Source organism: Rousettus aegyptiacus, unplaced genomic scaffold, assembly GCF_014176215.1.
Source record: "Rousettus aegyptiacus isolate mRouAeg1 unplaced genomic scaffold, mRouAeg1.p scaffold_m13_p_3, whole genome shotgun sequence".
In the NCBI taxonomy this organism is placed as follows: Eukaryota; Metazoa; Chordata; class Mammalia; order Chiroptera; family Pteropodidae; genus Rousettus; species Rousettus aegyptiacus.
Window position 1 is genome coordinate 137,738,935 of NW_023416306.1, and position 25,160 is coordinate 137,764,094.

The 25,160-nt window shown below is 34.6% G+C and overlaps 1 protein-coding gene across 1 annotated transcript; it reads left to right on the forward strand.

The window, feature by feature from the left end:
- Positions 1-9,025: 9,025 nt before the first annotated feature.
- On the forward strand, positions 9,026-24,369 carry PSMC6 (proteasome 26S subunit, ATPase 6). The gene is made up of 14 exons (XM_016120820.2): positions 9,026-9,171; positions 10,176-10,255; positions 10,351-10,390; positions 10,638-10,690; positions 12,506-12,573; positions 12,819-12,933; positions 14,687-14,774; positions 16,446-16,507; positions 16,595-16,718; positions 17,043-17,104; positions 18,541-18,661; positions 18,806-18,886; positions 20,075-20,146; positions 22,910-24,369. The coding sequence occupies exons 1-14, from the start codon at positions 9,045-9,047 to the stop codon at positions 23,026-23,028; spliced, it is 1,212 nt and encodes a 403-aa protein (XP_015976306.1). The 5' UTR covers positions 9,026-9,044; the 3' UTR covers positions 23,029-24,369.
- Positions 24,370-25,160: the final 791 nt, after the last annotated feature.

A 25,160-nucleotide genomic window follows, 5' to 3' on the forward strand; every position in this document is an offset into this window, starting at 1 on the left:
CTCTAAGACCCAGAGCCGGAGGAGTCTGTGTCTTCTTGCAGGGTCGCGTCCCACCGCGCGACCCCTGATCAGGCCTTCCGTATTCCACCGCACGAGTACGTGTCCCCAGTGTCCCTGGCCATTTTAAAGCTGAAAGAGATGTTAGTGATCATCTAGACCAGGGCTGCATATGTAATGTAGATCTTCCAGTAGGCACATCAAAAGAACAATATGAAACAGGTGAAATTAATTTTAACGTTATATTTTATTTAACACAATATGCAAAATATTTCAAAATACAATCAATATTTTACTTTTTTTTCTTTTTATCTTTGAAAGCTATTGTGTATTGTATACGAACTACTAGCCACATTCATAATCAAATGTGGCTTTGTATGGGACAGTGAAGGTGGGGACTTTCCTCTCACTGTATAGGAGGAAACAGGCCTGAGGGGTGAGATGATGTGAGCCAGGACTGGGAGCTGAGTCGTGATTAGAGACAGGTCCTCTGATTCCCAGCCGTGGGACTAGTCTATCAGTTTGTTATTTTCAAGGAGAAAATTTTAAATTGAAACTGGAAAGCTTTCTAACATCTTATACAGTAAAACTCTAAATATTTCAAATTATCTTTTTTCTTGGTAAACCTTTTAAAAAAAAAAAAAAGACATTTAATGAAGTAGCTTAAGATGTGGTATAACCAAAATAGGTATCACCTCTGTTTTCTAACTGAGAAAAATAGGCATAGGAAGTTTATATACATTATTCAATCACGTGGTATAGTAGAGGTGAGACTCAGACTTAGGTATTTCTTACTTCAAAGCCCATAGCCTTAGCTTTGTCCATCACTGCCAAACATACTAACATATAATAATAATAATAATAAAATCACTATCTGAGATCCTGGTGGGATTGGGAAGTTCTGATTTTAATATCTACAACATGCCACGTGTAGGTATCAATACATATCTTAATAATAGGTAGTATATTAATATAATCTTCTACCCAGAAAATTCTTTTTCATTATACATGCACATACATCCTACTTATCCTTCTAGGCTAGACCCAGCTTATTCGCTTCCTCTTCTATGTGGTCTTCTTGGTTTCCTCTTCACCTAGTTCCAGTCTCTAAATGAATTTCAATACAATAAATTTACTCTATGCCAACCTGAGCTTGATGTTAGACATATAAAGATGTATAAGGCCCAGTCACTGCACATAGAGGGACACCCTATGAAATTTAGTGTTTTATCTTTTGATATTTTTCCACTTCATGTTTCTACCACTAAACTGTAATCTCTTTAAACTTTTTAAGCAGGGATTATGCCTGCTGACACCCAAAGATCTTAACAAAGAGCATCTCAGCACATGTTTGTAAAATGAAAATATTTTTTATGTGGCCACAGTATTAATATTTAAAGATTAGGCCATCAAAACAAGAGACACAATATGAAAAGGGAAATGGAATAAAGCCTAAAATTGCAGAACAACCTGAATATGAATCAGCTCTGTGTTTCACTCTGATGCAAGAACCTGTGGTTTGGAAGAATTTAAAAGTGTCAATGTTCCTAGGATGAAAAATCGGAAACAATAGACAACATTTTTTTTTTTTACTTTATTGTCTCTTTTTAGCTTTACTGGAGTGTAATTGACAAATAAAATTGTAAGTTATTTAAAGTGTACATTGTGGTGATTTGATATACGTACACATTGTGAAAGGATTCCCCCCATCAAATTAGTTAATATATCTATCATCTCATATATTTACCCTTTTTCCTCATTTGGTGAGAACATTTAGGTTCAACTCTCTTAGCAAATTTCAGCTTATAATGTTATCAACTATAGACACACATTATGCATTAGATCCTCATACCTTACTCATCTTATAATTAAAAGTTTGTACCTTTTTACCAACCACTCTCTATTTCCCCCATCCCCTAGTCCCTGGAAACCACTTTTCTACTCTCCGTTTCTATGAGTTCCACTTTAAAAAAAAATCATTATTTCATATATAACTGATACCACACAGTGTTTATCTTTTTCAGTCTGGCTTATTTTACTTATTATAATGTCCTCAAGGCATATCCATTGTAGCAAATGGCAAGATTTCCTTCTTATGGCTGAATAATAGTCCATTGTATATTTACACCACAGCTTCTTAATCCATTTATCCATTGTCAGACACTTGGGTTGTTTTGCGATTGTGAATAATGCTGCAATAAATATGGGACTACAGCTATCTCTTTGGGATAACGCTTTTTTTTTTTTTTTTTTTTTTGGATATATACCCACAACTGGTATTGCTGGATCTTACTCTATTTTCTTGACAACTATGTTTTTTCCTTTCGGATTTGTAAAAGATTTTAGAATGTGTAAAATGCAGTTTATACATGTGGTGTAACTATCACTGACATTTCTCCGAGAATCCTTCAAGTTGGACTTTGGTGTGAGTTTACTTCTTCAACTGTGTCTGCTCTAGCAACCATTTCACCTGTGTTAGATCCCATGAAATAACTGATTAAGTCATTTAGTGACTATTTAAGGAGCACTCATAGGATACATAGTTCAATCTTTTATCTCTTGAAGTCCATCCTCCCATCTATTATAACTTTGCTAAACAAAAGTAAATTTTTTAGAGATGAATAAGATAACAACTTTGTTATTCTAACACTAGTCATTATAACAATAACATGACTTAGGTTTAATGTATACAGTCTTTCTTGACGGAATTCTGATTACTGTGCAAGTAACAGCTATTGGTTTTTTTGTTTGTTTGTTGTTTTGTTTTGTTTTTAATGACCAAAGCCGTAAACGAGTTGAGCCTAGTTTCTTGACAGGACATAAAGATTTCTGTGGGAAGCTTTCCAGTTCCTAAATGTTTTCTGGCACTGAATAGACTAGATGGAAATAATTTAAAGAAAAAAGTTTGAGTCAAGGAAAAGAAATATTATGGTACACAAAAGAGGAAGCAAGACTATGTAAAAACCTGAAAATTTGGTGCTGATATTTGGCTAGATCTACTTATTTAATTAGTAGTTACTAAATGCAAATGCACACATGGTACATTGCTAGACTTTTCTCTCAAGAAGCTTGAGATCATCTGAGATGGGGAGACATGCCACCTAAGCTCTATCTTCACTTTATTTACTTCATATTCCTGAAAGAACAAGATGTAGATAGGAACTGACTTCACTTTGTAACTTCCTATTCACACCTTGACTCACCATGCAATCTAGTTTCCAAATCCACCCTCCTGAAATTTCTCTTGACTTGACTTCCAAGTTCATTTTTCCAGATAGCTCCATTGAGCTTCAAAACCCAACTGCCTATTGGACACATCTGTCTGCTTTTCTCAGAAATGTTTGGTCACACTACCATTTATATCTTGACACCTAGAAAGTAGGAAACCATTTTCAATTCTTCTCTCTCTTTTACCTCTCACTACCTATTGATAAACCAAGTCCTGCCAGTTCTGCCTTCTATTTATTCTTTCTTTTCCAACTTTATGACCAAGGACTAAGTTTTGGCCCTTGTCGTCACTCATCTGATTTATTGCCACACTACCTTCATTGATCAATTAGCCTCTAAGCTCGTACCCCTCAGAAAATAGACTCCACGCTGGCCTGGTTTCTCAAAAATGTAAATCCAACCATGTCACACCTCTGTTTAAAATCTTCGATGTTCCTAGTTGTCCAAGGAATCAGGTTTAAGATTCTCAGCATGACATTCAAAGTCCCCATGATCTGGCCCCATCTACTTCTTCAGCTTTATCTCCAACACCTCTCTGACTTGTAGGCAGTGAATTGTTAAGCATTTCCTAAATAGACTTTGTTTCCAGCCTCCAGTCTTTGCTTAACCTGTTTCCTCTTATGAAATGTTTTTTTTTTTCCCCCCTGTCCCACACTCATCGCCCACACTTCAATGGCTATCTCTCTAATCTCCCTCATCCTGTGTAGTTGAATTAGATTCCTTCTCTTTGGTTCCATAAGGTCATATAATTTGTGCTTACCACATGGAATGAAATATATATTTATGTGTAGTTTTTCTCCATAGAGAAATTTGCCTGGTAGTCTCAGGTTCTCCAGCACTTAGCTTTGTGTATGTACTTTGCAAGATGACCCATGAGTGAATTAATGAATGTACCAATAAATTAACTAACAAACTTGAAAAGATAACAATGGCTTGAGATGTCACAGGGCAATGTGTGATTATGATTCAAACAAATGTTATAAGCCTAAAAGCAAAGGGATCATTTTGGGCAGAAGTAATTATGGATGGAAAAGAGGACACAATAGAATTGGAATTGACAAGACAAGATTCTCAAAAGTATGGATATGAGAAAACTAATGACGAAGTAGGGGCTCAACTACTAGTCAATTCATTAGAAAAAAATAAAGTTATCTAAAATTTATTTAGAAAACATTTTGAGATCAGGATTATCTAGTCAAGAAACAAGAGTGGCTACAACCCAGGGGCTCTACTTAGAACAATTTCAGGGAGAAGAGAAAGGGAAAAGAGAGAGTTGCAAAATGAAAAAAGGTAGATTAAGTCCTTCCATGCTGAATGTTAAAATTCCTTCCTGCCTCCAGCAGACCACTTGTAAGGCTCAGCTTCAAAACTGCAGACCTTACACACACCTGCTCTCCACTTACCCCCATCCCATCTGATCTCTAGCATTCTAAGAGGAGGTGAATAACTCTTCCAGGAATAAATAATGGCATCAAAAACAACAAGAAAGCTGTTTCCTCCCACTTACACAGTCAGAATTCTAATGTATTTTTATTTTACTGACTCTAAACCAGAAAACCATGGCTTGCTAGAGATTGTTAGAGAAAGCTTCCAATGTGAAATAGAAAAATCAAAACGAATAGGGAAAAAAACGTACTCTGAGGAAACAAAAAGGGAAAAAAGGAAGACAAACAAAAATCTGTAATCAATATTGTCAAAGACATAAGAGCAAGCTTTTATAAAAAGGAACAATCAGAGGACAAGAAAGTTCTTAGAAACTAAATATATAATAGACAAAATATAAAGTTTCAACAGAAATGTTCAAAGAAATGCTGAGGAAATTTCCTGGATAGCGGAATAAAAAGACAGAGGTGGATATAGATGAGAAGATATGAAAAAATATATAGAGGATTCATTTAAGGAGAACAGAGTTTGGCTAATAAGAGTACCACTAAGAGAGAATGGAGAACAGAGGAGAAGATAATCTTAGAAGTTATTTAAGAAAAGAGCCAAAATCTAAATTCATAGGGCACACTGACTGCCCAGTTCTAGGAATGGAAAAAGCCCCTAACAGATAAAACTTTCAGAAAGAAAACCCAAAAACCTGGTTCCTACCAAAAACTGAGAACCAGGAGGGCAACTACAGAAACATCGGAAGCTACGAGACAATGGAGCAAGAACTTCAAAATTCTGAGAGAATTCTATAGGCAGCTAAACTATTATTTAATTTGAGAGTAGAATTAAGGTACTGTTATATATGAAGAATAATGTACATTTTTACATCTTTCTCAGAAAATTACTGAGAGAATATGATCCAAACAAACAAAGAAGTTAACAAAAATGAGGAGGCCGGGATGTCAGAAAAGATAGCACACAAGAGAGAAATTAAAGAAGTTCTAGAAGAGAGATATGCAACAGCTCTAGAAAGCCCAGATTAGAGCAAGAGGATGGAGGTCTCCAAAAAGAGTGTCTCTGGATAAAACAGAGAACTGGAGGGATACCTGATGTGACTTTTTGAAAAACATCATTCGGACAGAGTTTACAATTTATGTTGAGGTTGGGAAAAAAAGCGATTAAAAAAAAAAACAACAACTAAGCACATTTAAAAAATGAGGCAGCTTTTTAAATTCCAGGAAGTTTAAAAAAGTTTAACATTAAAGCAAATATAATTATAGTATATTGTTTGACTTACATAGCCCCACAGTAAGATAAATATTGGATAGTGATTTAACCAAAACTTTTATGTATTGTATGTATGCAGGATTGTGGTAGGGAAAGTAGGGATCTGGAGAGATATGAGTGCTAAATCTTTATCTTTCTTATGAGGATGTCAAAGATAATCCTATAATTGATCTATCAAGAAACACCAGCATAAGCATATTATTAAGAAATATGAAAGTAAATATAGAAGAAACATTAAAGAATAGGGGAATAGGACGAAGGAGTAGAATAGGGTGGGGCAGTAGATGCCTCTTTTTTAATCTAAGCTTTGTAGTACTTAAAAAAAAAGCTATATTTATGCATTACTTTGATCAAAGAAGTATATTTCTCCAAAGTCTAGGAACTCTAATTTTTATGCCTACTTCAATATCCTACTGCTTAGCCGTAGACACATTCAATTAAGTGCATTCTGGTAGGGATTTGGGGGTAGATTTTGGGGATGACAAATTTCTGAAGACAAGTGTTGTGGCTCATGTGTGAACAGAAGTCGTTGCTACTTTCCTATCTGGTACTATTTCTCAGTTTCTCTCTAGAAAAATATCAGTTCCTATCCTCTTTTTCTATCACTATGTAACAAATTATCTCAAAACTTAATGGCTTAAAACAATCAACTTTTATCATCTCACAGTTTTTGTGGGCCAGCAATTCAGGAGCAGCTAAACTAGGTATGATTCAGTCTCTAAAGTTGCAATCAAGACTAGGGCCTCAGTCATCTGAAGGCTTGCCTCGAGCTAGAGGCTCTGTTTCCAAGATGGCTCACTCACATCGCTGCTGGCAGGAGCGTCAGTTCCTTGCTGGCTATCCCTTGCCATGTAGACCTTTCCAAAGATTGCTGATGTATCCTCACGGCATGATAGCTGGCTTCTCCCAAAAGGAGCGAACCAAGGGAAAGCAAGGCAGAGGCCTCAATGCCTTTTATGATGTAGCCTCTAGTTGTGTACTATCACTTCTACTTTATTCTTTTTGTCCAGAGCAAGTTGTTAGATGAAGGTGGTGGGTGGGGGGATTAGGTTCCACTTCTTGAAGTGGGAAATAACAAAGAATTTGCACCCATAATTTAAAACCACAACATCCATCAATGCTAAATTATAAGTCACTTAGGAGATTAGACTATCCTTAAGTAATTTTTCGAAGATTTAAATCTATCTCATTACTGTTTGTTATGACATCACTTTTAATGGCCTCCCAAAAAACAAGATAGTCCTACTTTCTTTCTCATCTTCTTCTTTTATACTCTATGATATTGTAAGTTCCTCGAGGACAGACGATATTTTAATCTTTGTATCTCTGCTTACCTATCACAGTGTCTAATATATTCACATATTCCTTCAATAAATTGTAAACATAACCATATTCTGGTAATATAGTAATAAGCAAGAAATAGTCACAGTCCTTGTTATCCTGGAGCTTACAGTGTACTGGGAGAAAAGATATTAAACATTTGATCACACTTATGAATGTATAATTACAAATTGAGCTACGTTTTCTGAGGAAGAGGAACACAGTTTTACAGGTGCATATAAAAAGGAACAGGGCTGTTCTAGTGCTGGCATAAGGAAAATAGATAGGGGGGTCATCTGAAGTGGGAATTTTGCCAGATGGGTGAAAGAAAAAGAACACAGGTCAAAGGAGTTTGAAATATTGGTGTGTTATGTTGAAATAACACGTAAGTATGCGCTCACAAATATTTATTAAATTGAACAGAAATGAGCTGTCTTTTTCTCTGTCTCATCCTCTCTTCTTTACTTCTGATGTCAGAGTTGATATATTTTAATATGGATGGACAATAGTTGCAGCTGAGTGGGAGAAGGGACTATTCCTGCTCAATCCATTTTCTATTGTTATCATCGACTGCAATATCCAGTTATATTTGAAAAAACAGAATGGATTATTCACACAATACACATAAGATTTTTTTCCTAATAAATCTGAAGACATATTCTATGTGATTTTGGTAATTTAATTCACATAAATATATACTTTATATGTATGGATAGTTAAATAAGATAGTGTGCCTACTCCTATTAAATTCCTAGTTAAATTCAAACATCCAGGGCCACTGAATAAGATGAGATCAAATGGACTCTATTTGGGGAATTGGATTGATTCTATTGTAATAACAATAAATTCTCTCCAGGAACAATGTTGTGAAGAGGTACACCAATAGGGAACTGTACTGCAAAAACTAAGATCATTACTCCCCTTAAAATAAATAATTTAAAGTAATACTGTTGAATGCTTACTATGTGCCCGATGTTGTTAATAGGAGTAGGCACACTATCTTATTTAATACTCATGACATCCCTATGATATAGGTACAATCATTATGTTCATTTTACACAGTACTGAGAGATTAATTTGTCCAAAACCACAGAAATCCAAAAGACGGTCCTGTGAGACTTCAAATTACTGATGGCCTACTTTAGCATCTTTACCTTGTGCTTCGCATCGCCAGTCTCATTGGCCTCATTTCTGTTGCTGGAAATGAACCAAGCTCTTTTTCACCTCAGGCTCTTTGCATTTGCGGTTTCCTCGGCTTGGATGGTTCTTCTCCAGTTTGTAGCACGGCTGACTCCTTATCTCACATATCTTTTGTAAATTGGTTCTCCTCACCTTACTCTCACCATCATCATGTTTTATTTTCATTTATTAGTCTGAAATTACTCTTTTTCATCTCCCCACCGGATCACATACTTAGTACCTCATTCACTGAATGAATAAATGAATGAAATAGCCTACTTTTCTGTATCTGGAGGTCTTGGGTAGTACTGTGTCATACTAATAGACTATCGAAGCTACATATAGAGATTGCCCATTCTGTACTTAGCTCCCATCTCAGTTTATTTCAATGTCTTTCGCGATTCCAGGACGGTAGTAATTTAAGAATACCTAATCCTCTCCAGGGACGATCAGGGTGATAGCATCCTGCTTTACCCAGCCTGGCCTGAAGGGGACAGTGTGGCAGGAGGCCTTCTTACGCGCACTCCCGCGCCCTGGGTGAAAGGAGACGCACAAGTCAGAGAGGTGGAGCCAACCGGAAGGGGCGGGGTCTTCCACGAATCCACCCCTCCTGGGAGGCTCTCCTCCCTCGCCCCGCCCCTTCCCCCGCCCAGGCGGCCATGGCCATTCCCGGCATCCCCTATGAGCGGCGGCTTCTCATCATGGCGGACCCTAGAGATAAGGCGCTTCAAGACTACCGCAAGAAGCTGCTGGAGCACAAGGAGATCGACGGCCGTCTCAAGGAATGTGAGTGCACCTTTCCACATAATCTCGTGTCAGGACCTGCTTCTGTCTCTAACAAAGCGGAAGCTTTTGGCCGAGCCTGGCAGCCGAGCTTTGGCGATGGGAAGGCCTCGGTCCAGGGACAAGGCGCTTTGTCATCCGGCCCTGAGATTGGGAAGCAGAGCCTCTTCAGGCGTGGAAATGGCCCAGTCTGGTCCAGTTGACAGAGAGAACGTTCCCATTTCTGAGATGGAAGTGAAAGAGAACTAGAGAAGGCAGGAGGGAAGAAATGGGCCAGGGATGTTTACCAGGTTGGGATGTAAGGAGAACAGTGCGGAGTCTTGGGATCAGGAGAAGGGAAGAGGCTTGAGTCAAGGAAGCTCATGCAAGAGATGAGACTCGGGAAGTTGATTTATTAGTGGAGTGGAAAGCTGGACGCAGAACTTGAGGAGTCCATTGGTAATAATAAGCCTCCTCCTCATTTCTCATGTTTCGAATTGTACTTTTATCAGGCACACAAGTTTCCCTTACCTCCTGAGCTAAAAGGGCACGTACATTTTTTCACAGTGCACCTTTACTTGCAAGCCTGAGTGGTTTAATTAAAGGAAAGAAAACCATAACTATGTAATTTTGCGGAGCACTGCATTTGTTGACCTTATTTACAGTAGAAAGCTGGAGAGTAATAATCCGTATGGGTAGGTGAAGAGGTGAGGAAGAGTCTAGCTTTTATCATTTGGATTTGTAGTGGCAAATCCAGAAGTGTCAGTGTCTGTATCTGTTAATAATGTAACCTAAAAAGTGCTTAAACAATGAAGTATTGTGATTAAGAAAATAAAATGATGGTGCTTTCTCTGTAACATTGTTTTGAAATGTGCCATCTACAAACAGCATTATTTCTCTTGTGGTTTGATACAGTAGATATAAAATATATGTAAAGTGAAATAGACAAATAAATTTAAGTAAAGTAAGAGTAATTTAAACTCACTAATTATTGTTTAATTAAAAGTGTTCACATTTTATTATTTCAGTAAGGGAACAGTTAAAAGAACTTACCAAGCAGTATGAAAAGTCTGAAAATGATCTGAAGGCCCTACAAAGTGTTGGGCAGGTAAGTAATGGAGTTTGGAGTGTATAGGGTGATGGTAATTGCTTTGTTTTTTTATCTGTTAACAGAAAGTAATGCTTTTTTTCTTTCTTTCTTAGATTGTGGGTGAAGTACTTAAGCAATTAACTGAAGAAAAATGTAAGTGGATTAGATTGTTAGTAAAGAAAAAAGAATGGATTCTCCCCTCCCACCACCAACTTTTGAAATGCTCATTATTCTAATGACCATAGTGAAGGTAGATGCTATACTTGCATAGATTTACTTTTCTTTCACCTATGTATTTTATTCTTGGAGGACAAAAATCAAACTCAACCTGCCACCTATGTGGGTATATTTATTTTTTGCTTGCTATTTTTCAGTTTGTTCTTTCATTTTCTTCCTCTAGTCATTGTTAAAGCTACAAATGGACCAAGATATGTTGTGGGTTGTCGTCGACAGGTAACACTTTACATCTGTATAGTGCTTTATAATTAAAAAAGTGCTTTCACATAAGTTATTTAATTCTTGAGGTAAACAAGTCAGGTAGAATGCCCATAACTCCCAAAGGTGATTTGCTCAGATCACCTTTAGCAAAGCCTAAAACCCAAACCATGAGCTTTGACTCCTGATATTCTCTTTCCACTGTATTGAGTGGCCTCAGTCAGCACTATGCTCTAAAGACTTTTTAGAACTTGAAAATACCTCAGATCTTTTTTTATTTTAATGTTTTTTTTTTGAAGGGGACTTAAAAAGATTATACGCTATCAATTACTTATGTTTTATATTTAAACATTTTTGAAATGTTACTTACAGTCATTACTATAACTATAAACTAAGTTGATTTTAGTATGAATTTATTTAGATTAGAATAGGCAAGTTGAAGTAGCTCCGCATTTCATTTTTCAGTCATCAAAAATGCCAACAAATGTCTTTGAATCATTTAGTAGCCTCTGAAGCCCATTTATGTACTACCCTATTCATTAGGAAGTGTTCTTGGAGTATGGTTATAAATTCATTTGGAAGAGCTTTATCTAAGTATTTGTTGTAACAGGTTCCGGTTTTAAAACATTAATACAGCATGACTGTAGAACAGAATTTAACCCAGGGACTAACTCTGATCTTATGATTTTGCCAAGCATATAAGTGGAATGACATTTTCTAAATCAAAATATTAGATGCCTAGCCTGACAAAGGATTTTTATATCCCTTTCAGGGCCCGTAGGATGCCAAACGTTGGCATTTCTAACGTATTTTATGGTTGTATGAGGGAAAAAGAGTATTTGACACTGGGAAACATTAGAAAAGCCAGAGTATATATTTTCTATAGATGTAAAATGTTGAAATAGCTTCACATTGATCTCTTTTTAGCTCTTTCTCAAAGTACCTCACTGTCAATTTTTTTTAGCTTAAGTATTTTGTCTGTCTCCACTTCATTTTAATTGTCACTCAATCCTAAACTTAGAGCTCTTTGCAAAATCCTGTGAAAAGTGGTCTGTAATTTGTGTAATTCTGAAATCGTATTGGCAAGCAGCTTTTTAAACTATGGAAAAAACTAACTTTAGTTTTGAAAAGTAAATTCTAATCAAATAAGTTACTCTGCCTAAATATGCTAATATTTAGTATGATTCAACCTAATGTATAACTTATTTAGCAGTGTCTGATAATGTAGCAAAGGTATGAATGATAATTGCTGGGGGGTTTTGTTTGTTTTTATTTTTAGCATTTTAATAAAAATCTCTAAGGGGAAACAGTGTATTTCCCCCTTACCTTCTGTGATCAAGTAAAACATTTTTCCTAAAAGCTATAGTTTTTAGAATAAATCTAATGGGCACGACTTTAAAATCCTCTTTTCTAAAAACGTTCACTTAGCTGATTTCTGTATAAATCCTTTGGTACTAATTGCCAAAGTTACTGTACTGTATATAGTGCCTGAATCAAAATAATGAGCAGAACTAAAATAGTGAGCCTTTGAAAGTAAAATACTGAAGTCTGTTCCTTCTTTAAAAACAAGATTATTACTACCTCAGACTTTGCGTGTGAGTGATTTTACATTTCATGCTGAAATTGCATAAAAGATCATTCTTTTAGGGAGAAGATAGAAATAACTTTGAATTATAACTTTTATATCCTTCTGTTGGCATGGTGTTCATAATCTAATATTAGTGTTCTCTCTGAGGGTAAAAATGGTTACTTAGCTTCTAAATACAACCTTCTTGTTCAGAGTGTTATTCCCTTTATTAAACGTTTATGTAACTTTTTGTTTTGCAAAATTAGCTTGACAAAAGTAAGCTGAAACCAGGAACAAGAGTTGCTTTGGATATGACTACACTAACTATCATGAGGTAGGTTTCTTATTCTATTTAGTTCACCTTTGTTTTCACAGAGAGGATTTTATCCAAAATATATGTTTTTCGAGATCATTGAATATTTTGCCACTTTTTTCCCTTTTACTAATTCCTAATTTAAATATGTTTTTATAAAATTACCTACAGGTGCTTACATAAGTGAGTCATTTATACTCTATAGGCCAAAAAACAAAAAAATACATCTTTTAATTAAAAGAAAAATATACACCTTATCATTACAGATATTTGCCAAGAGAGGTAGATCCACTGGTTTACAACATGTCTCATGAAGACCCCGGGAATGTTTCTTATTCTGAGATTGGAGGGCTTTCAGAACAGATTCGGGAATTAAGAGAGGTTGGTAGTTGATGGTTTGTTTTCTGAACTTTAAATAATGAGTATTGGTTTTAAGTTTCCTACAGGAAGAGAGAGGATAAAAAATCACTTTGTCCAAATAGTGGTTACTGAATATTATACATTTAGTATTCTTACTGAGATAAGAATAGCCCTGAATTTCTAGCTGTGAAAATTATAGCTGTTTATTAATTTGGAGATAACTTGATATTGAAAAATCCTGCTCTTTTTGACAAAGAAGAAAACAACAACTAAGAATAATTGATATAATTCAGTGCCCATGCCATCCATGATTTTGATCATTGTAGGTTACTTGGATCAGAGTACATTTGGATTATTTGTGGAACATAGTTTTTCTCATATCCTTATTAGCTTCCCACCTTTATAGTAGTGTAAGTTGCCTGTGTCTTAAATATTTTATTTAGATGAAGCTGTTTGCTTTCATTTAAGAAAAATAGTGGCTTTAGGAGGCTTAAACCTTTTAAACTCTTAGGTGAAGAAACTAATCAGGATTGCCTTGTTTCATAGCACAGATGACTTCTTAACCATTCTCTTTAAAGCAAATTTATTGTCCTATTAATTTCATCCTAATTTAGGATGGAAATATTTAGGAATGAAGGATAGTCAGAATGGTTTACATCACTTGATTCAGTGCTAAGCCACTAGCTTTCAGATTTTAGTACATTAAATTTTCTAGTACTCTTATTATTAAAGATACAGATTCTTAAGCCCTCTGTATGCTTTGGATGCAGCAGATTGTGGGTGGGACCAAAAAGCATTAAGCATTCCAGGTAATTATAAAACCAAATTGTTAGTTGATAAAGCACTAGCCTGAGCATAAATTAAAACCTAGTCTTCTCACCTTGTAGTTAGTGAAAGGTCAACAGAGGAAGAACAAGTGATTCACGGAACTCTGAAATCTTGTCTTTTATAGTGATTTGCTATGTTAGCCATAGAAGCTAAAGGAATCCCGCCCACACACAACACACACATGCATGTGTGGTAACCCTTTTCCATATGCATATACTTCAGAATATTGATTTCTCACAGTTTGGCTTATCTTAAATCACACCTTACGGACACAACTATTCAATGGAAGTTTAACTCTCAATTTATTGGTACTCTAAAGAGTTTAAGTTGCGCTGTCGAACCCTCAATTTTTCTATTCTCTAGTTTTCTTTCCTTGAATCAGTCTTAGTAGGACATTGAGAGCAGAATATTTAGTTCTTTTAAGGTTGCTATGATAAACTGCCAAGATATAAAAATTTTATATACCTTTTCTCTTAGTAGCAATTATAACTTACCAAAATTTATTTTATAATTATTTCGTGTTGTATGCCCAAATGCAAAATATAGGTCTTTTATTTTGCTTGACTGATTTTTTATAGTATAATTTTTACATCGAAGCATAATTTTTATTCAGTGAAATACAGATTTAAAACGTACAATTGAAGTGTGTTTTGACCAGTTATATGCCTGTGTAACCATTAATCTAAAGTGTATGGTTTGTTAAAAATAACCACACACTTTTTAATGAATTAATCTAAAAAACATTATTTAAAAATTTTCAAAGATGAGATACCTTAAATCTACCTAAAGAAAATCCTCTAATATAAATGGTTTTACATAACATGGAATTCTAGATCTATTATAAATTATGATGTGTCTACCTAACGACATTGATATTTTACTAAAATATTTGAAAGTACATCAGAATTTTATCAGCTGTTTAAGAAACATGCAACTTCTTTTCTAGGTAATAGAATTACCTCTTACAAACCCAGAATTATTCCAGCGTGTAGGTATAATACCTCCAAAAGGCTGTTTGCTATATGGACCACCAGGTTAGTATTGAATTATGTTTGCTCACTAATAAATGAATTAATTAAGAAATAAAAAAGTAAGATGGAAATTTAACGTGGGCAGTTCCAACCTCTACTCTGTTCAGAGGAAGGAAGGGATAGAGGTATGTCTACTAGTCTCAGCATGTTTAGTCCTCTTGTGCCTCATAGGGTACAAGTTGACTCTTGAACAAGTCAAAAATCTGAATATAACTTTTGATTCCCCCCAAATTTAACTACCCTTGGTATCCTCAGGGATTGGTTCCAGGACTCCCACAGATACTAAAATCCATAGATGCTTAAGTCATAAAATAGCATAGATCAGTGTATATAGTCAGCCCTCTGCATGGGCAGACTCCCAACTGTGAATCGAAACAGTATTTATTGAAAAAAATTTGCATATTAGCGGACCCATGCAGTTCAAACGCATGCTGTTCACGGGTCAACTATATATCTTAACATGCCATGTGATTCTAGCAATGGTCCTCTGTGGTTCACAGACCTTTGGGTGTCCCTGAGACACTTTCAGGGATCCTGCAAGATTAAAACTCACCACACACAAACAGCACATGCACATTCAGTATCCTTTTCCATGTGCATACACTTCAGAATATTGGTGTCTCACACTTTCATAATACTAAGATGTTAGTTGCCTTTTTTGTTGTGTTGGTATCTATGGTAATGGTGTAAAAAAGCGATGTGGGTAAAGCTCATGCCATAGCATGAATCAATTAAGTCAGTGGCAGTAAATGATAGTAGTCTCTGTGTTCTTGACCACTCACACTTGCAGTTTAAAAATATGCCAGTTTCACTTTAAAATGTCCTTGGTAAAGCAGTAGAAATTATTTTATTAAGTTTGGATCCTTGCATAACATCTTTATTTTGTGTGATGAGGTAGAAAATACATATAAGGCACTTCTGCATACTGAATAGGATAGTTTATCTCTTCTGTAATTATTTGAGTTTCTAACTGAATTAACTGCTTTTCACAGAATACTATTTTTACTTTAAAGGATAATTTGCAGACAATCTGTGGTTATCAGACTGGTTATTGGTTATTCAGACTGATTATTGGTTATCTGGCACACATTTTTCAAAAATGAAGGACAATTGACACCATCTGTAGCCAGTGATAAAATTTGAGCTTTCAGGTGAAAATGATAGTTTTTGAAAACTTATATTTGGTACTATGAGCTTGACAGCTTTCTAATATGTTAATTCTAAAAAGGATGAGATTGGTGATGATATTAACAAATGTGGTTTTTTAATATTCTATAATGAGAAATGCCTATTTTGAAGATTTCCATAACTCACTAACCAATAGTTTCCAAATAACCAATGCTTGATATACAATATCTGGCATAGGCATAAGATCCATTTAGTGTGCAGGATAGACTAATGGATTTCTATGTAATAATTTTCCATTATAGACTAAATAGGGTTTGATTTATTTCTAAGGTTATTTTATTCAGTGCACTTTAAATAAAATTACAAGGGATATTTCGAATAAAATTTAAAATTTTAATATTGAAAGGCGTGCTTTGGAATTTTTGATGGAAATTTTGTTTAGGATTTAGCTTCTATTTTGCAGAATTTACCATCCAAAGGATTACATTTTTAAAAGGCTTTTGAAAGTTTGTTTTTTTGTCCATCTAATTAGGACTTTATTCCCAGGTACAGGAAAAACACTCCTGGCACGAGCTGTTGCTAGCCAGCTGGACTGCAATTTCTTAAAGGTAAAGAGAAGATTCTTTTTGTAGCTGTTGAAATTAAATTTTATTTGAACTATCTTATGTTTACCTTAATGTTTTTCTTTTCATCAGGTTGTATCTAGTTCTATTGTAGACAAGTATATTGGTGAAAGTGCCCGTTTGATCAGAGAAATGTTTAATTATGCAAGAGACCATCAGCCATGCATCATTTTTATGGATGAAATAGATGCTATCGGTAAGAGTAATGCCTTTTAAAATTTCCTAACACTTGAAATCCTAAAGAACTTTCCCCCCCTCCTTTAATTGTGACTTGTATGAAGTAGCAAAATGAATTGAATGTGTTTTTTTTTTAATTCTTAAGACAGTTCAACCAATTTTAATACATAAACATTGACATTGACAAAGTAAGAAATGTTATACCGAAATCATTAACTTTGTTGGTATAATTCTTACTATTTAATGATCTTAACACCAGACACTATTTATTATATTCTGCTTTCTTAAGTAATAATTATAGAAGAAAAAATAATGCATATAGGTTTCTGTATCATTATTTAAGGTGGTCGTCGGTTTTCTGAGGGTACTTCTGCTGATAGAGAGATTCAGAGAACTTTAATGGAGGTAAGATTTGGTAAAGGGGACTTATAAAGAAATCATTGTTTATTGAATAAAGAAGTAAACACTGGATATTTGGAAGTCAAATATATACAGTGATTAAAATGAAGAATACACTAAAGTTTGAAATTTGAAAATATTGACAGGAATGAATACATTTCTCCACCAAAATCTCTAGTAAGGAAACGACTACTAGAAAATAATAGGCATATCTACAAAATTCTCATTTGATTTACAGCTGTACTACTAGTCTGTCTTTTGAGCAGACCAGCCATTCAGAGACTTAAATTGTATATTGCATTATTTATATTATGAATGTGATCTTGTACTAGTTTTATTAAGACATTTTATGAGTAATGGACATATTAAAACTGGTGGCAATAAATAAGTTATTATTTATTAATATTTTACAACTATAATTTCCTTTTCTCAATTATATGTATGAGTCTGCTCTAAAAATCACTAACGCTTTCCTCTTGCTTTATTGCTGAGAATGAGAGGAAACTAAAATAGTTTTGATAATGGAAGAAAATGAATAATGGGATATTAGAATGTATATGAAGTTTTTCCCTACTCCAGATAATCTGAAAGTGATGGCAAGATCCCAAATACATTCTCCCACTTCTTCAGATAGCAGCTAGGTAGTATAGATAATGCTGTGTAAAATTCTAAGAATGGGTATTTGATATTTTCTTTTTATAAATTATACTGATTTGCTCAGAAGATATACAGTTTTAAAATTAATTGTAGAATCTCTTACACCTTAAATCAAGGTATTTTAAAACATCACAGATGCTAGTTTTATTCATGTAACTGATATGTTGTCAACTAACATTTAGGGACAGAGACAAGTCAGGCTAGCTGTATTTTAAAGAGTTTGTTGAATTTTAATTAGATTTTTCAACCTTTATTTAAGAAAATTTTAGGAATTGAAGTATATTTAATATCAATATTTTTGTTAAGGTATTTGAAAAAATATTTAATGGATTTATTGTCAAATTTGTAGAAAAATTATTGTATCAGGTTATCCTAATGTAAATTTTCTGTCAGGCATACCATAAGCACTTTATATATTAGGTTTTATTATTATTACTATTTTTAAAAGTAATTGTATGAAGTAAAATGTTAGAAATCAAATCTACATAATTTAGTTTCATAATTCTTGACCAGATGGAAACCTTCAGACTTGTTTCAACTACCTGAGAGCTATAAAAAAAGGTACATAATTAAATAATCTTGGAACTTTGAGAATGGCAAGTATATTCTTTTATAATAAGAGCGAGAAAAAAATAGGATTCCATAAAACGATCATTTTGATGTTACATAGCTATCTGTAGTCAATACATTTCATGGTATTAGGCATATTAAGAATGTGCAATGTATCTTTTAATAACTGGGATATTTTATAAAATCTGTAATTTTTATTACAAATATATTCTTAGTTACTGAATCAAATGGATGGATTCGATACTCTACATAGAGTTAAAATGATCATGGCTACAAACCGACCAGATACACTGGATCCTGCATTGCTTCGTCCAGGAAGATTAGATAGAAAAATACGTGAGTTAGGATTCTTTACCTTCCATCCATTTCCCTTTGTCTATGTTCATTTTCCTTTCCATACCTCCTCCTCACCCCCTACTATATTTAAAAAACAAAAACAAACTGACTGCAAAAGAATTTCTTATCATTTCTGATTTTCAGATATTGATTTACCAAATGAACAAGCAAGATTAGATATATTGAAAATCCATGCAGGTCCCATTACAAAGCATGGTGAAATAGGTAAGGAAATAACCTATTTTTATATATTTACATTTGGTAAATTAAGCAAAATGCTATTGGATATCATTGATAGTCTGTTGAATCTGGTTTTAAAATTTAGCAAACACGATGGTCTTAATTTAAGCTAATATTTATTGAGCATCTGCTGTATGCTAGAAATTGTTCTAAGTGCAGGGTTGTAGAACTTAAATTCTTATCAGAAAATACAAAGTGAATAAAAGTTATATTTGATGATGATAAGTGCTATAGAGAAAAATAAATCAGGAAAAGGGGACTAGGTATTGCCAAGAGCGGGCATGAATGAATATATACAATCATTTTTGGTTTATATATGTATATATTTCCTCCGGCTTCATTCCTTTTTCTGCTTTATTTTTCTCCATAACACTTATCACCATCTAATATATATATATATTTAAATGGAACTAAGGAGAGTGAAGTGCAGGGAAGGACTTACCAAGAAGGTGATATTTAAGCAATGAGCTGAAAAGGTGAAAACTAGAAATGAGTATTTGTGGGAAATTTATGCAGAGGGAGCAGCAAGTAAGACTTTGAAGCAGGTGCATGCCTGGAATGTTCTTGGAGCAGCAAAGAGCCCAAGGTGTCTCTGGCAGAGTAAATGGGACAGCATTAGCAAGTGAAATAATAGAAGGTGTAGGAACTTTGGCTTTTATTTTTAATGATATGGACGCTATTGGAGGATTATGAACAAAGGAATGATATGATCCTAATTTTTCATTATTTTTAATTTTTTATTAAATTAGAAATACATAAAAGTAAATATAAGATTATAATGAACTTCTGACCCCAGCTACTCATCCCCCAGCCTCAGTAATTAACTCTTGGCCAGTCATGTTTCATCTGTAATATCTCCCCCTCCTTATCTTTCCTCTGTATTTTTAAAATGCTGTCTGAAGTTCAAATGTGCATAACTTTCACTGTGTAGAAACAGAATAAGATGCTTTCAGATATTGAGGATATTTCTTGGTTTTAAAGTTTCAGAAGTATGTTTATTTCTGCTTGGTGCTAGTTTACTTAACAGAAGTATAGTTTTTGGTTAATATTGTGGTATGTTAACAGAGCTGATCAAATTCAAGGCAAGATCTTCATTTAAATTTTCCGTATGAGCATAAATTGAAAAAGGTCTTTTTTTAAAAAACTAATTTCCACTGTTTTTTTCCTAAACAGATTATGAAGCAATTGTGAAGCTCTCAGATGGCTTTAATGGAGCAGACCTAAGAAATGTTTGTACTGAAGCAGGTATGTTTTTTTAAAATAAAGTTTTTGCTATTGGTTTTGATTTAATTTGCTGAAAATGTGTTGAGTTTGTCTGAAAACACAGCTTGGGCTTTGCAAGGATTTGGGTGCTCATTTTGGGGGGAATGATTCCAGGAAGCAGGAGAGAACAGGGCAAGTGAGATGGAAAAAGGGAAAGCTGTTAAATGGTGCACCATGGATGTAGCTGCTTTCAGCAAGGGGAGTTTGATTCTGAGGAGACCCTTAGAGCATCTGTATAGAGTGCCTTCTAGGATTACCACATTTATTTACCAGCTCTCATCCACCATTGGCTGAGATTTGCCCTTGGGCAAGTTGACTCCTCTGTACTGGATACCTTAGGCAGAATGTAGTAAGACATGCATGTGATAGGATATAGCCTCCTGAAGTAAGTCTGGGACTGATGCAGGCCTAGGCAAATTCCCAATTGGGGGCAGTCAAGCCCTGCATAGAAGAGAGAGAGAGAGAGAGAGAGAGAGAGAGAGAGAGGGGGGGGGGGGGGGGGGGGGGGGGGGGGAGGGGAGAGAGAGGGGGGGAGGAGGGGAGGGGGGGAGTTCGGGGAGGGTGTCCTGCTTTTTTATTCGTTATTCTGGTTCTCTTTTGCTCTCTTCTTCTTTCTTCCTCCTCTTTTCTCTCTCTTCCTCGAGAGGGAGAGAGGGAGTTTGTGGCTGAGTATAAGAAAGAATTCAAACACATACTAGAGTTAGAGTCAAAAGGAAATTTATTAGAGAAGGGATAATGTCCTGGAGAAGAAAAAATGATAGAAAGCAAAGACAAAAAGCCAAGACAAGGGGAAAAAAAAAGCCTTGGGTATTGAGGAGTCCAGTTTATATATCATTCTTAGTTTCTGTGAATTACAATTTAAAGACTTCGTTTACATTTTCCTTTGATAGGGACATACAGTGAGAAAGGATAAGTGAAAGGCCTGCTGGCAATTCTCAGCCTTTGATCCATAGGTTTCTCATAATTATAGCCATAGGGAATGAATTCAGCCTATTGCAGTCTCTGGATATAGTTTGATTTAACATTTAGTTCTCTTGCCTCCTTCCTACATTAAGACCTTACAGAACTGTGCCACACCTATGGCTGAAATGAGACCGGGTCAGCACCAGAGGAGTCTGCTGCAAAGCAGATGACATGTTTTCTGTTATAAGACTGTCAGCAATAGGCTTTGAAAGATTAATTTATGAATTTTGTGATCATGCAACTTGTGTAAAATGTAATTTTTTTTTAATATAATATTCTCTCTAGGTTGTATGATCTTATTTTATTTCTGAAACCAAGTGACTTTAAAACCCTACATAGAGTCCTTTAGTCTTTGTCCTATACAGAATCTTAAAAAAAGTTAATTTCTATTATAGGTGTTAACAATATGTGATTTCCTCTTTTTTTTCACATCACCTCTGGAGCCTTGTATTTACATTTCTTGTAAATTCATCAGTATTTAAAGAGGCTCCTCAGGCATTACTTTTCCAAGGGAGTTTCTTTGTTGGGCATACTATGACTCATTATCTGAATCAAAGGTCTGCAGGTCTAGAAACTCAGTATGAAATAGGGTAAGTCATGCTCACAAAGACTTATTAATGAACAGAAATAGTAAGAAGTAAACTGTCATGTGGCTCGAACTACTCAGTAATTTATATTTCTCTTTTCCAAAATCTACACTGGATCAAATTATTTTCAAAGATTGCTTTAGTGAAATTGGAACCCAAAGCAGTGACATAATCTTAAAGTCTGATACCATCAATTTGTGATTGTCTCCTTTTTTTTCATATATTTAAAAAAATTATTTTTAGCTGTTTCCAGTAAAGAGCTATAACTTCTATGTGGATTAAAATTTTAGCTTTTTAACTGGGTGAGACATTCACATTTGGAGACATACTGAAATTGTTTTCTTTTTATTAAAATTCAAGCCTTTTTTGTTAACATATCTTTTCATAAGTTAAAATACACTAGATTTTACTATAAACGTACAAATAGTTACAGATTTCCATTTAATCCAGTGATTATTATACTTTTTGGATTAGAATGGATCTCAGATTCACTGACTCACTCAATATTGATTTGGAAACAGTCATATACACAAGATTTGGAAATATAACTTTAATAATTTAGTTGTAGCCTTCTAAACAAGTTTTAAAGCTTCATTATTAAAAAAAAACTTGAAAGAAAAAAGTGAATTGTGATACTTGAATATGAAAGTCATAAACATATCAATTGGTACATAGATAGGGTAATTTTAAAATGTGAATAATGGCACTGAGTTTTGTGAAAGCCCATTGTTGGCTTTTTAAAATTTCTTATTATTCTCTAAGCTTTTGATTATTAACAAATGACAGCTATCAAAATTATTGGAGGTGTTTTGTGTTTTCTGCAACCGTACATATGCTCCTTCTTTCCAGGGAATTGCTGTCTGTTAAGAAATAACTGCTTAAAATGTGTGTTTTTATTGATAGTTGGGGTTTTTTTCCAAGATGCCATTGAATACAGGGAATGTATGTGCTGAATTTTAAATATTCAGATAATTGTCTCATTGTTTTCTGGCTTTTGGTTTGGAAAATAATGCTTACAATAGCTATGGAATTTTATTGAAAAATGATAAGAGTTTTAACAAATCAGAACTAGTGGTTCAGAAGTAGTAAATCTAGGCTCCTTCACATTTATGCCATAGAATTACATTATTTAGTTTTCTTATAAGAAATAATTCACGTATTCTATGTAGTAGTCATGTTGTTTTATTCTCTACAGGTATGTTTGCAATTCGTGCTGATCATGATTTTGTAGTACAAGAAGACTTCATGAAAGCAGTCAGGAAAGTGGCTGATTCTAAGAAGCTAGAGTCTAAATTGGACTACAAACCTGTGTAATTTATTGTAAGGATTTTGATGACTGCATGACAGACATTGGCTTAATGTGGCTTAATGTAAAAATAAAGTTAAGGTAAATAATGTATGTATTGGCAATGATCTCATTAAAAGCATATGAATAACAAAAATCGGTAATTTGGTAATTCTACTTTTAAGATTGGTACAGTAGAAATTTGTATATTAATGTTGCATTTATTGCAGCAGAAGATATAAAAGAAGAGTATGTTGTAGCTTTTCGTATTTGCTGTGTGAACATTTTGTAAAACATTGAAAATTGTTTGAGATAGTAGTGCAAAAGAGCATTTCTTATGTCTTATTTTATAAAATATTTGTTTTCCTCATCCTAAAAAGTTGAATAAAATCTGTTTGATTCAGTTCAGCATATACTCTTGTCTTTTGTAAGGGTACTTTTACTGTAGTCTTTTAGGTTCTTTAGTAAGTAAACTATTTAACAACCAAGATGAAGTTGTATTTAGATCGTTGGCTTTTGAATTTTATTTTAAAACAGTACCCACACAGTTTTCTTAACAGCATCTTTTCATATATAACATAGATGTATTTCTATGTCTATATATATATATTCCTCCATCCAGAAGGTCTTTATTTATTCTTCACCTACTATGATTAGACTGTATAATAGTTAATTGAAATAGTACATGCATATCTATAACCTATTTTTAGTTTATGATTGGAAAGTAGTATTTGCTAATAAATATGACTTGGTTTTATTAAGTTATAGGAGATGATAGTTCCCTTTTGAGAATGTTAAGTTCTGGATGCTCTTCCTAGAAAAATTCACACATATGTATATACAATTTTGCATATACTAAAACTTAAGGATATTTATTATTTCCCAGGCTTACCTATGGACTCTATAGGTATCTATGGATACCAGGCTAAGAGTGTCTGATGTAGGGGATGTTGACGTCAGAAATGTTCAAAACAAAGTTCTGTTACCTATACACAATTCTTTCTCATATCATGTGGAAATGAAAGCTTTAACAGATTACAAAAGTGTTGTCGAAACTTTCATAAGTACCAAAGAACAATGTATGACATTGTACATTCTTCTAATTAAAAATTTACTAGCAGAATATACTCTTTTTATAATTTTAAAAGAAAAAACAGCTATAGAGAAAATGGATCATTCAAGCTAACCATCTAATACTCAAGTTATTGAATAGTTCCTTATCTATATATGTTGGCAGTGCATTTCATACATATGACAGTATAAAATGTAATAGGATATTTGTGTGGGGGGCGGTCTAGGTCAAACAGCTATGTGATTCTTTTTTATCCACTGTAATTCGCAATTTAATAAATGACTTTCTTGCCTTTCTACTTTGGTTGTGGTTGTTTTTTGAAAAATCGGTTTGGTGTACAAACTTTTAATGTTTAAGTGTGGGTTCTTCCAATTTTAAGCTTGACTTTCCTTATCTTTTTAAAAACAAAAAAGGGTAATAGTGTCTCTCTAAGCCCAGATTAAGTATATACCTAATCTTTATTAACAATACAGTATTAATTCTGACTCCTTTTGAAAAGATACTGAAAGCCATGTAGTTTGTTAACATCATGAAATAATAAACTTCAAATTAAAGCGATCTTTCAGTATTATGTACAATTTACTGAGCTAGAGATTATATTTCTATTTCTTAGGACTCTTATTTGCCATTTCCAGTTGTCATATACCTGTCTATTGTTTCAATTTGCTTAAAAGTGATGAGTGTTTCATTTTCTGTGTAGCATAACAATTTTAAGATGAATGCCCACTTTTTAAGTGATAACCTCACCACAGATTGGGCAGGATTCTGAGAAGGGAGAAACTATGGCTTTCCTTTCGGATGCCAGCTACGGGTGGCTAGGATGTTTTGCCCATTCTTACAGCAAAGAAGAGATTTGCGTCTGTCTGCAAAGGGCAGAGCTAAACCCACTGCCTTTCCCTTGACCCACAGTCGTTTTCCCCCTCCTACCGCAGTCCCACCTCCTCCGCACACGGCGAACTCTCGCCGCAGCGCCCCCGAGGCCCCGCCCCTAGCGTCTGCGCTCTCGCGAAGGGGCGGTGCGGCAGCGCGCTGACACCTGGCGGCCGTGGGGGGCGGGCCAAAGGCGAGCGTGGGCCGGGATTGGCTGGG

Coding starts and splice junctions, on each gene's coding strand:
- PSMC6 (XM_016120820.2), top strand. CDS start 9,045: ATGGCCATTCCCGGCATCCCCTATGAGCGGCGGCTTCTCATCATGGCG. Junction 10,691..12,505: donor TTGTGGGTTGTCGTCGACAG/GTAACACTTTAC, acceptor TTGCAAAATTAG/CTTGACAAAAGTAAGCTGAA. Junction 16,508..16,594: donor TGGACTGCAATTTCTTAAAG/GTAAAGAGAAGA, acceptor TCTTTTCATCAG/GTTGTATCTAGTTCTATTGT.